This window comes from Natrix helvetica (assembly GCF_964273705.1).
Source record: "Natrix helvetica genome assembly, chromosome: 1".
In the NCBI taxonomy this organism is placed as follows: Eukaryota; Metazoa; Chordata; class Lepidosauria; order Squamata; family Natricidae; genus Natrix; species Natrix helvetica.
Genome location: NC_138548.1, coordinates 276,392,151 through 276,406,366, shown reverse-complemented (window position 1 = coordinate 276,406,366; position 14,216 = coordinate 276,392,151). Strand labels below are relative to the sequence as shown.

Below are 14,216 nucleotides of genomic sequence, written 5' to 3'. Positions count from 1 at the left end.
CCAATTGATTCCAAAGAGTGGGCCCCGACATTGAAAACGCCATACATTTTTCATATTGAAAACTTTACATTTGACCTACTCTATTAATAATTACTCATACATTGAGATAAGATGTTATCTTGATGAGATGGTGGTTATTGATATTGGTAGGTGGAGCTGCATCATCTTAGGCATATATATTTGGTACAGAAATTGCTTGATAGAGGATTCAATTTTCAGTTCTTAACTTAACTATTCAGTTCTTAATATGGTTATGAAATCCATTTTTATAGTCTCTTGCTTCGTCGTAATGGCTTTAGTCATTGGAACCAAACAGCAGGAAATACCTCCAATAAAAGTAATTCACTTAAAGGAAGAAATGAATGCTACTTGTAAGAATCTGATGGTAAATATTACATATTTATTGTGATTGAAATTTTGTTGTATGTCGGTGTACTACTTGTTTAACAAATGCAGAAAAATGAGAAAGGGCAATATTTATTAATGTATAAATTTTTGCAAACTATGCAAGGACTCAATCTCCTTCTCTAAATAGTCTGAATGCAATCAATGTGATGTGGATTTCCAATTCTGGATTATAAAGGAATATAATTATTAAGATTTCAATTAAATATTCAGCTTTGTACATTAAAATAATAGAGACTTTGCAATACTGCTTTCAATTAAACTGCCATCCATGCTCATTTCAGAAATAAAATATAGGGTACTAAGGGGCCTCAGCTATTAAATTAAGAATTACACAGTCATAGAGCTGGAAGGTGGCATTCAAATAATTGAGTTTAACTCTCTGTTTCTTCCAAGATTTCAAATTACCCAATTCTAGAGATGCATGGTTCTGGAAGGGAGTCCAATTATCCTCCTCTTTGGATAATTTCTTATATTACCCAAATATTTTTATTCTTAGGAGCTATTTGCATCTTCCATCATTTCATATCCTGCATTCTTGAAATAAGTCATGGCTTTCTTCTGTGGGATTTCTTTTTGATTAATTAGAATGCTATTCCAAATCTCTCCTTTCAGATTTGCAGACCACGGTCATCAAATTATCGTAAATTCTAGAATAGCAGAAATACTAATCATAATATAAGCAAAAGCATGTTTCCATTTTTTTAAAAAAATTTAAATTTATCATTTTATCATAGAAGTTAAAATACAAAACAGCAAAACTAACAAAATGAAATGAAACAGAAATCTACTTTACTGCTTTTTTCCCTCTCCTTTCAGTGCCCAACCATTGTGGCTCCTACATGTTAAATGTTAAATTTAATTGACCACTTTTTTTGTACATGATTTTTTCCTTTTTTGTTATTGTTAGGGTTTAAAGCATGACTGATATAATTGATATGTGCATAGGGTTCTTTATCAAAGTTTCGCCAAACTAAAAAGAAAGCCTGTAATTATATCTTTATTTAATAAATTCACTTAGCTCACTCATAGGCCAGTGAAAGTTCCATATCTCGCATATTCAACTATATGATGGGGACCGTAATTCAGAAAATTATAGAAGCATATCTCTCTGCTTCCAAATGGGCTAATGTCTTGAGATCATACACTCAGTTCTCGTTTGTTAGGTACTTCTTTATGGAATAGGCTTTCCAGAATGAATACACTGGAAGCCAACTATGGAAATTTGATTGTAGGCATGGAATTAGTCTAGTGTATGAAAGCAAAGGTTTTTCTTTTGCTGAACTCAGCTGGCCTAGTCTGCGGTAGTAGTGAGGATGGTGGTTACTAAGTCCTCTGTGAGATTGTCCCCACTAGGCCCTGGGTATGGGTCAGTGGAGCCCTGGTGTTGTTATTGCTTTACTATTATGGCTGTTTTTATCCAGGCTGGTATGCTTAGTGGTTAGGTTTTTTATTGGATATTGGATATTGAAAGCCACCCAGAGTCTTCTGGGATGTGTAGCTATAAATTATCATCATCATCAGCAGCAGCAGCACCTGAGTAACAGTTTTATTTCATTTAAAAAGTCCACAAATAGGACATGCTGGTGATCATCATTGTCAATTTGCACCTAAGAGATTCACAAGCATATCTGTCATCTCTGAAGGCAAAGTCCTTAGGTTGGGTTCCTGTATGTGTATTTTTGTTTTGTCTGCGTGCAATCATCTTTAAGAACATCTGGTTACCACTCCATCTAAAAAGTTATATATATATTTGTATTGATGGGAGTTAGATATATTTCCCCACAGCTCTGTCAGTTATTGAAAAAAGAGACTCCATTAAATAGCCAAAGCAAAGAGCTGCCCAGTTGGGCTGTCGCACATGACAGAGGCGGGGGGGGGGGGGAGGGAGACGACACTAAATAGGCCTTTGAAAGAATCTCAGCTGGCAAACAGACTGTTGAGCACCTACAAACTCTGGCCACTGTTTGCTGGTGGATCTCAGTTTATTTTTCTACTGCTTTTGCACTAAAAGTGACATGGCTCATTTGCATTGTTTCAAAGCAGAGATAAGCAATATGGGGTCCTCCATAGGTTTTGGTCTCCAGTTTCCCTCACCCAGCTGGAATGGGCAAAGAGAAGAAACTATAGCTCTAGAACTCTTCAACATCTAGAGAGCAAAAGATTTCCTCTGTAATTTCATAAATTTTAAGGCAATATGATGGTGTCTGATTCATACCTGGATACATAGAACAAAGGATACACCTGAACAATGGGTGTACTGATGTTAAACAAGTCATTCTAAAGGCCCCAAGAGTTGGCTGAAAGGGACTGGTATCAGAAATGTTAGAATATTGTATGTTTTATAATTCATTTCTTCAACTTTTTCTCTTACAGAATGGGACCTGCGAGAGAGTAAATGAAGTTGTCTTTAACATCAATGTAAGTAAAACTTTAATAATTGTTAGTAATTGCAGGAAATTGATATCTACATCATATATTATTTGAACTAAGCCCAAGATAAGACTTGGGTTAGCAGGCAAACACGATACCAGTTATTTCTCTTGGCACTTTCCAAAAACTAGCAGTTGAAAATTAGCATTATTATGGAAAGTATCAACTGAGTGCATCAAATATTTTCAGCAATGTTTACCATAAGCGAACAGTATTTTTAAAAAAATATTTTACTTTCTCATATTATTACAAAAAGGCATGTTTTTTCTTCAGTGTAGTATATATATTATTCTCAAGCAGTGTTTATGGTTTAGATCAAAAGCAAAATTGGAGCATCAACATAATGTGATGGAAATGTTTTCCAAATTTTTCCAAGTCCTATCATTAGACAAATGAAGCAGCTAACTTGAAGTCAGTTATTACATACTCTATATTTTGCTATAGTCATGGATTCTGAAGGACATTGTCCAACTGTTCATTTTAAGAGAAGATTACACTGCTAATTTTGTTGGGTTTTGCCCATGAAATAGGTAGAGATCACCTCTTGATTTTCATCTAATGCAGCTTTAGGTATCCTCATGTCTTGGCACTGTGTCATTCTAATCAGATCTGGAAGTGGGTTTTTGTACTTCAGACCTTGAAACTTTCTCTTTAAACACCTTAAGGTTAACATGATCTTTAAAAACAAGAGGAAGTTTTACTAGAAAATGTGCAGAGAAATCTCTTGGAGGTCAGAAAAGTATAGAGTTTATATTCATAGTGGAGAAACCAAGATTTCCTGCCGTAAAATCTTATCTACCATTATTAACAGTAGGCTTATAATTTAACTATAGTAACTTCTGTTTGAAAACTTCAAGGTTTTAAGGAGCTCTTTCCACGTAGCTGTCTTTTTTTAAAGACTTATCTTATTGTTTCAATGAAGCATTTAATGCCTTTTGTCAGAACAAGATCTGTTTTTCCTCCTGAAAACTGAATTCAAAACTAAAGAAATTCCCTCTCTAGTAACAAGGCTGTATGAATGTTTTATTTGTTCTATATTATGGAAATTGGATTGCAGACTTTGTTCTCATTTTCTTTGTAGTGTGAACAAACAGCTTCTCGGGACACTTTCTGCCAAATCAACCGTGCTCTGCTCAGCTGCAAAGATTATAATGGAGCACATTACTTGCCTGGTTTCCATCAAGTAAGTATTTCACTTATAGGATAATTAAAGCTCCACTCTCTTTTATTCAAAGTTTCTAAAACTACTAGTCAAAGCATGGAATTGTAACAAAATTATTTGCAAATGACTACAAACGATTTACTTCATATTGCTTTATTTGTCCAAACATTATATGTTAGTTGATATATTCATTAATTAAAGTTCATTTCATTACTTCGTTCTTCAGTTTTCCTCCTATTTTCTTTTTGGAGAAAATAATTCTTTTTACCTTAAAAGACTTTTACGTTGGCTAGATGAACAATTAAATGGTCTATTATATAGTATTCTCCCCATTCTCACATAGAAGTTCAACATTGGTCAATTATAACAGAAATCATGTGATTAAAGTCTATCAAGATAGTTTGTGATATATTGGTAAAATTTGTCATTTGGTTACCAACAGCTGACTGAATGTAGGCAGGATCTGGCAAAAGCTGACAATTCTTAGGCCAAAAATCTCTAACAGTGGCCTGATAGAGATCTGTAGATTGATATAGATCAGTGTTTCTGAACCTTGGCAACTTTAAGAGGTGTGGACTTCAACTACCAAAATTCCCCACAGCTGGCTGTCTACACCTATTAAAGTCGTCAAAGTTGAGAAACACTGGTATAGATCATTTTATGCTGGACAGATGTTCAGTTCAGCTATGCCCAGATTGATTTCACTTATTTAAAACATTTATATAGCCATCCATCTTATATTGAACAGTGGATGGCTTCCAGTTTGATTGTTTATTGATTGATTGATTCATTCATTCATTCAATTTCTGTAGTTGCCCAACTCAACCAAATGACTCTAGGCAGCTTACAGTTCTAAAACTATAAGCAATTAAAAAAACCCAAAACAGTAAAAACACCCACAAAATTAATAAATTCAAACAGCAGCCAAGTTGATTAATCAACTAACAGTAAATCCAAGAGAGAGAACCCTTAACATCTTCTGAGCCTCAGGTCTGGGAACATAGCTGCATTTTTAAAACTTTGTGAAAGCTGACAAAGTTGGGGCCATTCTAATCTCCGAGGAGTGAATATAGGTAGTCCTTGACTTACAGCCACAGTTGAGCCCAAAATTTCCATTGCTAAGCAAGACAGTTGTTAAGTGAGTTCAGCAAGTGCTGCAGACAAAAAGTTTCCCCTGAGAAGTACCCCAGTTCTCCTACGAGTTAGCTGAAGGATTTTCAGAGTGAAAAGAATGACAAAGCTAAATCCCTGACCATCTTAAGCCTTTTAAAAGATAAGTAGAAGAGGGAGCATATAATTAGGAAGATGAGAAACATTAGCCTAGTTTTACTCCTGTATTTATTTTTCCATGGACTGGCTAAAACAGACAAATCCTAAATTCTACTCAGGAAGAATTGATTATCATTTTTTAAAAAATGTCCCAAATGAGTGTACAGGTGGTCTTATAACAGTTTATTTAGTGACTGCTCTAAGTTACAACGTGACTCAAAGAAGTGACTTATGATCATTTTTCACACTTATGACCACTGCAGCATTCCCCATGGTTATGTAATCAAAATTTGGATGCTTGGAAACTAATTCATATTTATGAAGGTTGCAGTGCCCTGTGATCATGTGATCACTTTTTGTGATCTTCTGACAAGTAAAGTCAATGGGGAAGCCAGATTCATTTAACAACCATGTTACTAACTTAGGCAGTGCAGTGATTCACTTAACAACTATGACAAGAAAGGTTATAAAATGAGACAAAATTCATTTAACAATTGTTTCACTTAGCAACATAAATTTTGGCCTCAATTGTGGTCATAAGTCGAGGGCTACTTGTACTCTGAAAGCAGCTAGCAGCTTCTTGGTTTTAAAAAATTCCTTTAAACTAGAATAATGTAAATTGTAAATTTTATCTGTTTATACAGTCAGTCAGAATATCCTAGGAAAAGATTTACTAATTCAAACTCTTTTCTACATTTTTTTTTTAGAATGTCAAATGCACTTCAAAGAGAAGCTTAATCCGTTTGAAGGATTTCTGCTCAAAAATGCTGGATCACATTGACGAATTTTATGGAAAATGTGCAACCATAAAGGACAAAGGGAAGTGAACATTGCTTAATGGACAACTCTACAAGGAGAAGATCTATTTTGCAGTGAGAATCCCACGACGTTTTTTTAGCGGAAATACAGCACTTGATATTTTTCTAATGATCAAATGTCATTCAGGTTTTCCCTTCTTAAAATATTCTGGACAAATACGGCCATTAATTTATGTAGTCACATTCTTATATATAGATGCAGATATACACCGGCAGCTTCCACATGTATGGGTAGTCCTCGACTTACGTCCGCAATTGAATCCAAATTTTTTGTTGCTAAATGAGGCATTTGCTAAGTGAATTTCGCTCCATTTTATGACCTTTCTTGCCACAGCTGTTAAATGAATCATTGCAGTTGTTAAATCAGTAACAAGTGAATCTGGTTTTCCCGTTGACCATATTTGTTAGAAAGTCACAAAAAGTGATTCACGTGACCCTGGGACACTACAACGGTCATAAACATATGAGTCAGTTTCCAAGTGTCTGAATTTTGATTATGTGACCATGGGAATGATGCAACGGTTGTAACAGTGAAAAAGAGTCATAAATCACTTTTACTAGCGCCGTCGTAACTTTGAATGGTCACTAAAGGAACAGTTATAAGTCGAGGACTACTTGCACTGTATTTTCCTTCTCCTCCTTTGTTATGGCAGACAGCTCATGAGGATGGATGCAATGCATGGCCTAGTACCATGATGGCCAAACTATGACATGGGTGCCAGAGGTGGCAAGCAGAGCCTTCTCTGTTGGAACGAGCGCTGTTGTCCCAGGTCAGATCTCTGTGCAATTTCTTTCATGAGCTTCTGTTACCCTGCAAACAACGAAACAGAAGCTCATGAAAGAAAAAGACCTTACCTGTTGCCGCACTGCCAATGTTGGGATGCCCCACCTCCCACCGGCCAGCTGGTCTTTGGGTCTCTGCTGCGCATGTGTGCATGTCCGTGCATGCACATGTGCATGTCCACACACGTGCATGTTCACACATGCGCATGTCCGCGTATGTCCGTGCATGTGCATCCACACAATTGCATATTTGCACGTCCACACCTTTCAGTTTGGGCATGCGTGCGCGCAGTTTGGGCACTCAATGTCTAAAAGTTTCCCCATCATTGGCCTAGTATATGCTGATTCTGTCCACCTGCAGCCAAATGCCATTGATAGTTAGACAATGAGCATGTTGAATCAATGATACAAAAAAAATCCTCTGTTCCCGAAATGCCACCGTACTGGAAGAGCACTTCTCAGATTTGTTGAACTTCCCCTCCCCTTTGCTGCCTGCCTCACAACCCAGCATCACCACTGAGTTGCTTTAGGGCAGATCCTAATGCTGTCATCCAAAATGAGGGGCAGATTTCAGAGTGGGTTTCCACTTAGCAGTTTAGGTTGTTGGATTTATTTATGTTCTATTTAATATATTTAATGTTACATATTCTATGGTAAATGTTTTTTTTTTTGATCCCGAACAGAGGGCAGATCTGTGCTTGAATAAAATAACACACAGTGCCTCCTGAAACGGGAAATGTTCTTCCTAATGGTAAACCTAGGTCATACTGGGCCAGGATTTAATATTTATGTATTTCATTGCACATATTTATAGTATTTATGAATATTATAAGTTATCGACCTACAAATCATGTAAATGGATAAGAGTCTTGTGTTAGAAATAATTTATAATATTTATAAATTGATTTTTTTTTTTGCTATTTTACTGATTCAGATTATTTATTGTACTCATTTTTAATGTATTTATAAATGGCTGTGAATGTATTTTAAAACATAATAATGCCGTATTCTTTTGTTCTACCACTAGGCATATTATGTATTCCTCCAGATGAGGGATGTTTTCATGAAACCCCAAATCATAAGATTTACATGGGTAGTAATTAATATTTAAGTTCTCTGTGTTCCTAAAACTAGAGAATGTAAAGACTAGCAGAGAAATAGAGATCATCTAACCTGACCATTGTCCATTGTGGGCATCCACTACTATAGCACATTCAGATGGTCTTCCGACTTCTGCCTTAGCCCCTCTGTGAAAGGAAAGGCCACCAGCTCCAAGGCTGATATCTGACCCTCTTTTCTCTTGGGAAATTCCTTCAGTTAAAATCCACTGTTTCTTATCCTGTTTTATGGATGAAGTCTGAACATTTCTGCCCTGTTGTCCAGATGACCACCTGTCTGGCTACTACTCGGAGATCATGTCTCCTCATCACTCTTTTTCAGGCTAAATCTATCCAATACCTCCAACCATTTCTGAAAGATTATTTTCCTTATGGGCCCTTGATGCTTGCGCAGAATTTGCTGTTCTGCTCTGAACCTGTTCCAGCTTGTCAATGTCCTTCTTTAAATGGGTTCACTAGGCATGGATGTAGTATTCTAGATGCTGTCTAGTTGAAATAAGAACAGTGGCTCCTCTTGAACATGGCACCATAGTTCTTTTAAGGCAACCTATGGCTGCATTTGCTCTCCCGTGAAACTCTGATGCTGTTGACTTACATGTAGTTTGTGATCCACCCAAACATTCAGAAAGACATTCCCTCTTTATTTTCATTATGTCTTTGGCATTTTTAAATCGCATTGCTCCCTTTTAGCTTATCGCTGCTGTTGTCGACTTTCCAGATTCAATTCGAACGATGTATCAATGCATATTTGTATTTACACTGACTTTACCATGTGTTTAAACTGAAATGAATGTGTTCAGTTTGTAAGCAAGTAGTGAATGTATAAAATTACTTTACTTATCCCCCAAAGCAAAATAAATATTGAGCAAAATGCCTTTTGGAGTTTTTTTTCTTGAAGTTTTCTTTCTGTCGCTTGGATTTTAAAGTACTTGAATCTAGTCTTTGAAAAATTGCAATGATGGGATGGGTACCGCATTTTCATGAGTAAAGGAGAAACAGTATAAAGTAAAATTTCCCCACTAGACAGTCAGAACTGAAGAAGCTTCTTGGAGAGAAAAAATAAGGTATCGAGGGTTGGGGTTAGCCAAACTTCAGAAAATGTCTATGATGGTTGGGTCCATTAGTGGCCTCTTGAGATGAGTATGCACCACATCCTCCTTCAAAGCTGAAGTTATCACCCCATCCTTCCCACGCCCTATTAAATTTTGTTTGGTTTTTGATATTCGGCCTATGGGCCTTGAGTTTGACACCCCTGATCTAAGGTTAATAAATGACTAGACTATAGTAAGCCCCCAAAGTTTGCACCAAAATCAGGTAGTAACTGAGCCACAGGTATATTAAATGAAAGAGAATAGCAGGCAGGGGAATAATGGATCATTAAGAGAAGTAGACCTTCAGCAGCAGATCCATGTGAGGTAAAAAGGTAAAGGTTCCCCTCACACATATGTGCTAGTCGTTCCCGACTCTAGAGGGCGGTGCTCATCTCCCTTTCAAAGCTGAAGAGCCAGTGCTGTCTGAAGAGGTCTCCGTGGTCATGTGTCTGGCATGATTAAACATCGAAGGTGCAGGAAATGTTACTTTGCCACCAAAGGTGGTCCCTATTTTTCTACTTGCATTTTTACATGCTTTCGAACTGCTAGGTTGGCAGAAGCTGGGACAAGTAACAGGAGCTCACTCTGTTATGCGGCGCTAGGGATTCAAACTGCCGAACTGCCGACCTTTCTGATCGAGAGGTTCAGCGTCTTAGCCACTGAGCCACCACGTCCCTGCACATTAGGTATGAAATAGTAATAGACAAAAGTTCATTCAAAGAAATGGCTCTAGAATGACTAGAAGACAATACAAGGAAACTCTTAATCAAGAGGACATTCTGAGAGTCATAGTGATCGTATGAAGAAGACATCTGCTTTACCAATGGCACTTTTACACCACCCATTGTGCACTTTTCAATTCATCGTAAAGCAGTTTGAAGCAAACTTAAAATCTTTTTCCTTCTTGACATCTTAGAAATCTTTGACGGGAAACACCATGATTCAGTTAATGCTCCACTCTACTTAGCCACTAGTGGGAGCACAAAGAACATAAGGGTTCCGCTTTCAAAATTATTCTGCCTGGAGCAATGTGTTAGTTTTAATGTTTGCTGGTTAACATTTGTTATTTTTACCTTTGTATCCTGGCCTGAATAACATATGAAGAATGTTTGCAGGAATTGCGTATGTCTAGTCTAGTGAAAAGAAGAACTAGGACTGACATGATAGAAGTGTTTCAATATTTGAAGGGCTGCCACAAAGAAGAGGGAGTCAACCAGTGGTGGGTTCCAGATCCCGGTGCAACCCGTACGGTGCAACGGGGCCCGGCATCCACCAAATGGATGCACACAACACACGCTCAAATGTGCACAGCACACGCATGCATCTTTACTTCCTGCAATGCTCCGCTACACTCCAGCTGCTTGGCGGAGCATCCCACAGGTGCCGTACACTCTGTGTGCGTGCGTGCCGAAGAGCTGAAATACATTTAAGGATGGCAGGCAGGCCCTCCGGAGCACCGTACTGAAATGGTACCTGGTGCTCCCGGCAGGCACCGGTACACCCGTACCGGGGCATACCGCCTGCAACCCACCACTGGAGTCCACCTATTTTGCAATGCTCCAGAAAGGCAAGACAAAAAGCAATGGATAGAAGCTGAACAAAGAGAGAAGCAACCTAGAACTAAGGAGAAACTTTCCAACAGTAAGAACAATCAATCAGTAGAATAACTTGCCTTCAGAAGTTGTGGCTGCTCCAACACTGAAGGCTTTTAAGAAGGGACTGCTCAATCATTGGTCAAAAATGGTGTAGGGCAGTGATGGTGAACCTTTTAGGCAAAGCATGCCCAAACCAAAAGGTGCATACATGCATGCACACCAGAGCACCAGAAACTCAATGACCAGCTGTCTCAGCTAGGGCGACAGCGTTTGTGCCCACAGAGAGAGCTCTGCATACTACGTCTGGTACACATGCCATAGGTTCGCCATCACGGGTATAGGGGCTCCTGCAGGAGTTTGGACTAGAAGACCTCCAAGTTTCCCTCCATTATTCTGTTACCTACAATCAATTTCTGTTCTGTTACATTTCAATCGAATAGCATGTAAACTGAATTAATTAATTAATGAATAAATAGCTGAATAAACAAATATATAAATAATCAGTCGACCAAAATTGAAATTAAGCAGCAAATGCAGTGGTGGGATTCAACCAGCATAACAACTGGTTCACTGAGAGCGCTGGCAGTGGGTTTAAAATAAAAAGCTTAAAAATTTACCTTCTATTGCAACCCCGGTGAGTAAAACAGCGGAGGTGCGGCAATTCGCTGGGCCACGCCTATCATCTGGGCTAAAAAAAAAAAAGGAAATGTAGGTCAGTATAGCGCAGGGGTGGGCGGGCCCACCTGATCGTCAGAGCGAACCAGTTTGCTCTCAGCTGATTGTCGGAGCTACCGGTTCGCCCAAACCGGTCCGAACCAGTAGAATCCCATCCCTGAGTGAATGTCATCTCCCGCCATGTTCTCAATAGATGCTATGTGCCTTTGACCATTTGGAAAACCAAAGCCAAATTCTGAATGATTGTTACAAGAACTTTCCTGACTGTAAAGAGACCACGTCTCTGTGGCACATGCAAATTTTAATAGTGATGGGAATCCAGATTAACACTTTTGCAACTCTGGCTGCATATTGTTGTGCAATCTGAAATAGTTTAGGTGGAAAGACCATCTACGAATAGGATGCTGAAGCTATATACATCTGCAACAGTAGTGGGATTCAAATTTTTTTACTACCGGTTATGTGGGTGTGGCTTGGTGGGCGTGGCTTGGTGGGCGTGGCAGGGGAAGGATGCTGCAAAATCCCCATTCCCTCCCAATCAGCTGGGATTCGGGAGGCAGAGAATAGATGGGGGCGAGGCCAGTCAGCGGTGGTATTTCCCAGTTCTCCAAACTACTCAAAATTTCGGCTACCGGTTCTCCAGAACTGGTCAGAACCTGCTGAATACCACCTCTGATCTGCAAGAAGTGGAGATAGAGGAGATAAATGAATGTTATAAACCAGATAATCAGGAATCAGATTAAGGAAAGTGTTCCAACAATAAGAGAACAGATGAAATAACTTTTTTTTCAATGTTAGCTATACTGCAAACTGGGCTAGAAATAAATGTTATCAACTGCTAACCACAGATGGAGATATGAGATCCTGCAAGTGTGGAATTATTTGAAAGCCATGCAAAGAGACAGAGTGGAAGCCTCTCAAGGATCCAGCCTTCCTTCTATTTTACTGAGAATAAATTGGGGGATAATTGAGTTAGGTCAGGAATGAACAACTTCCGTCAGATTGAGGGCCACACCAGGCTCTGAATTGCATGCCAAGGACTGCGCTACAGGGGAATGAAGAGACCTTTCTCCCATTCGCTTAATTTAGCTTGGTTGCCATCTGGTGGGACTCAAGAAGAATGTCTTTTCTGTCATGGTCCTTCCTCTTTGGAAGTCTTATAGATGCTTTTTTCAAGACGCAACTGGGCTTTCTGGTTTTTCTTTGAAGACGTTTCACTTCTCATTCAGGAAGCTTCTTAGATGAGAGCTGATGAGAAGCGAAACATCTTCAAAGAATTAGATGACCTATAACTGGGATGGCGAATCTATGGCACGCATGCCAGAGGTGGCACGTGGAGCCATTTGTCAGGGCACGCGAGGCGTTGCCCTGTCAGATGGCCAGCACGCATGTGCGCGCTGGCCAGCTGAGTTCAGCCTTTTTAAAGCCGTTTTTTGCCCTTCCCAGGCGCCAGAGGCTTTATAGGAGCCTGGGGAGGGCGAAAACAGCCCCCCACCCCCAACCCCAGAGGCCCTCCGGAGGCTTCAGGAGCACAAAAACCCCGGCCCTATGGGCAAACCGGAAGTTCGGGAATGGACTTCTGGTTTGTTCGTAGGGCCGGTTTAAGCCCTCTGAAGCATTCAGGGGCCTTCCGGAGGCTTCCCTGAAGGCTCCGGAGGGCGAAAAATGACCCTACAAGCAAACCAGAAGTCCATTCCCGAACTTCCGGTTTGCCCATAGGGCCAGATTTTTGCACTCCGAAGGCATCAGGGAAGCTCCTGAAGCCTCTGGAGGGCCTCCGGTGGGGTGGGGGAGGCTGTTTTCACCCTCCCCAGGCTCCTATAAAGCCTCTGGAGGGAGGGGGGAGTGGCTGTCATGTGTGCATGCGCGCTGGGGGATGTCACACATTGTATTATGGGTGTGGCATGCCTGTGCATGACCCCCCTGTGCTCCCCCTGCTTATGGCAAGCGAGCCAAAAAAGGATCGCCATCGCTGACCTATAAGATTCCTTCCAACTCTGTTAATCTGTAAAAAAAAAAACACACAGAAAGTTCAGTTGCCTTTTGGAAAAAGCACCTTTGGGACAACCATGGATTGGATGACTGAGAATCTCCATAGACGTTTTCCTCTTTGGAACATCTTCCCCCTGCAGGTTGGATTGTTGGCCTTTGATGAAGCTTTGAACATTTGGTCCTCTCTCTGGGCATGGAGGTCAGGGCAGCGCACATTGGATAGTTGGGTCAATGATTGCGGTGGTTTTAATTTTTTACCTTGCTTCTGATTTGGATTTATCATTTATTTATTTATCAATAAAATGTATTGACCACCCATCTTACCTCAGGTTAATTCTGGGCGGCTTACAATCATAAAAATAAAAACTATATAAAGACAAAAGCATAAATAGGATACAACACACAGCCAAATGCAGAAGCCCAATTAAAAGATGGGGAGGGTGGCAGCAGGATGGGGGGAAGTGGGATCTATTGTTAACTGATCAATGACTTCCACTGTGATATTCTACCATTGAAGCCACAAGCCAACTGGCAGAGCCAGGTCTTTAAGCTCTTGTGGAAGGTCAGGAGAGTTGGAGCCAACCTCACTCCAGGAGCAGGGTGTCAGGGTTCCAAATAGCATCCAAAACTAAATTAGAGTCCGAGGCAAAGGATTCTTCAAAGTTCCAATTTATTAAGAGAGCCATGTTGACACACCTGGGAAAACCCAAATCTGAAAGCTCCCAGGTTTTCCCACCCAGTTGAAAGTTTAAGATCCTGCCCCTACACCCACAAGTCCATTACATGGTCCAATCTTCCACTGCCATGCTGGCAGCTTCCACCCATCCAGTTCCGGCCAGGTGCAGAGGCAAAGGATGACCTTGGCTTTCTAGAAA

The 14,216-nt window shown here is 39.9% G+C and overlaps 1 protein-coding gene across 1 annotated transcript; it reads left to right on the top strand.

Moving 5' to 3' along the window:
* The first annotated feature begins 250 nt into the window (after positions 1 to 250).
* Positions 251 to 8,826, top strand: LOC309384642 (uncharacterized protein). The gene is made up of 4 exons (XM_081938364.1): positions 251 to 385; positions 2,782 to 2,826; positions 3,920 to 4,021; positions 5,977 to 8,826. Exons 1-4 carry the CDS (start codon positions 254 to 256, stop codon positions 6,094 to 6,096), a joined length of 399 nt encoding a protein of 132 aa, XP_081794490.1. The 5' UTR covers positions 251 to 253; the 3' UTR covers positions 6,097 to 8,826.
* The last annotated feature ends 5,390 nt before the right edge of the window (positions 8,827 to 14,216 follow it).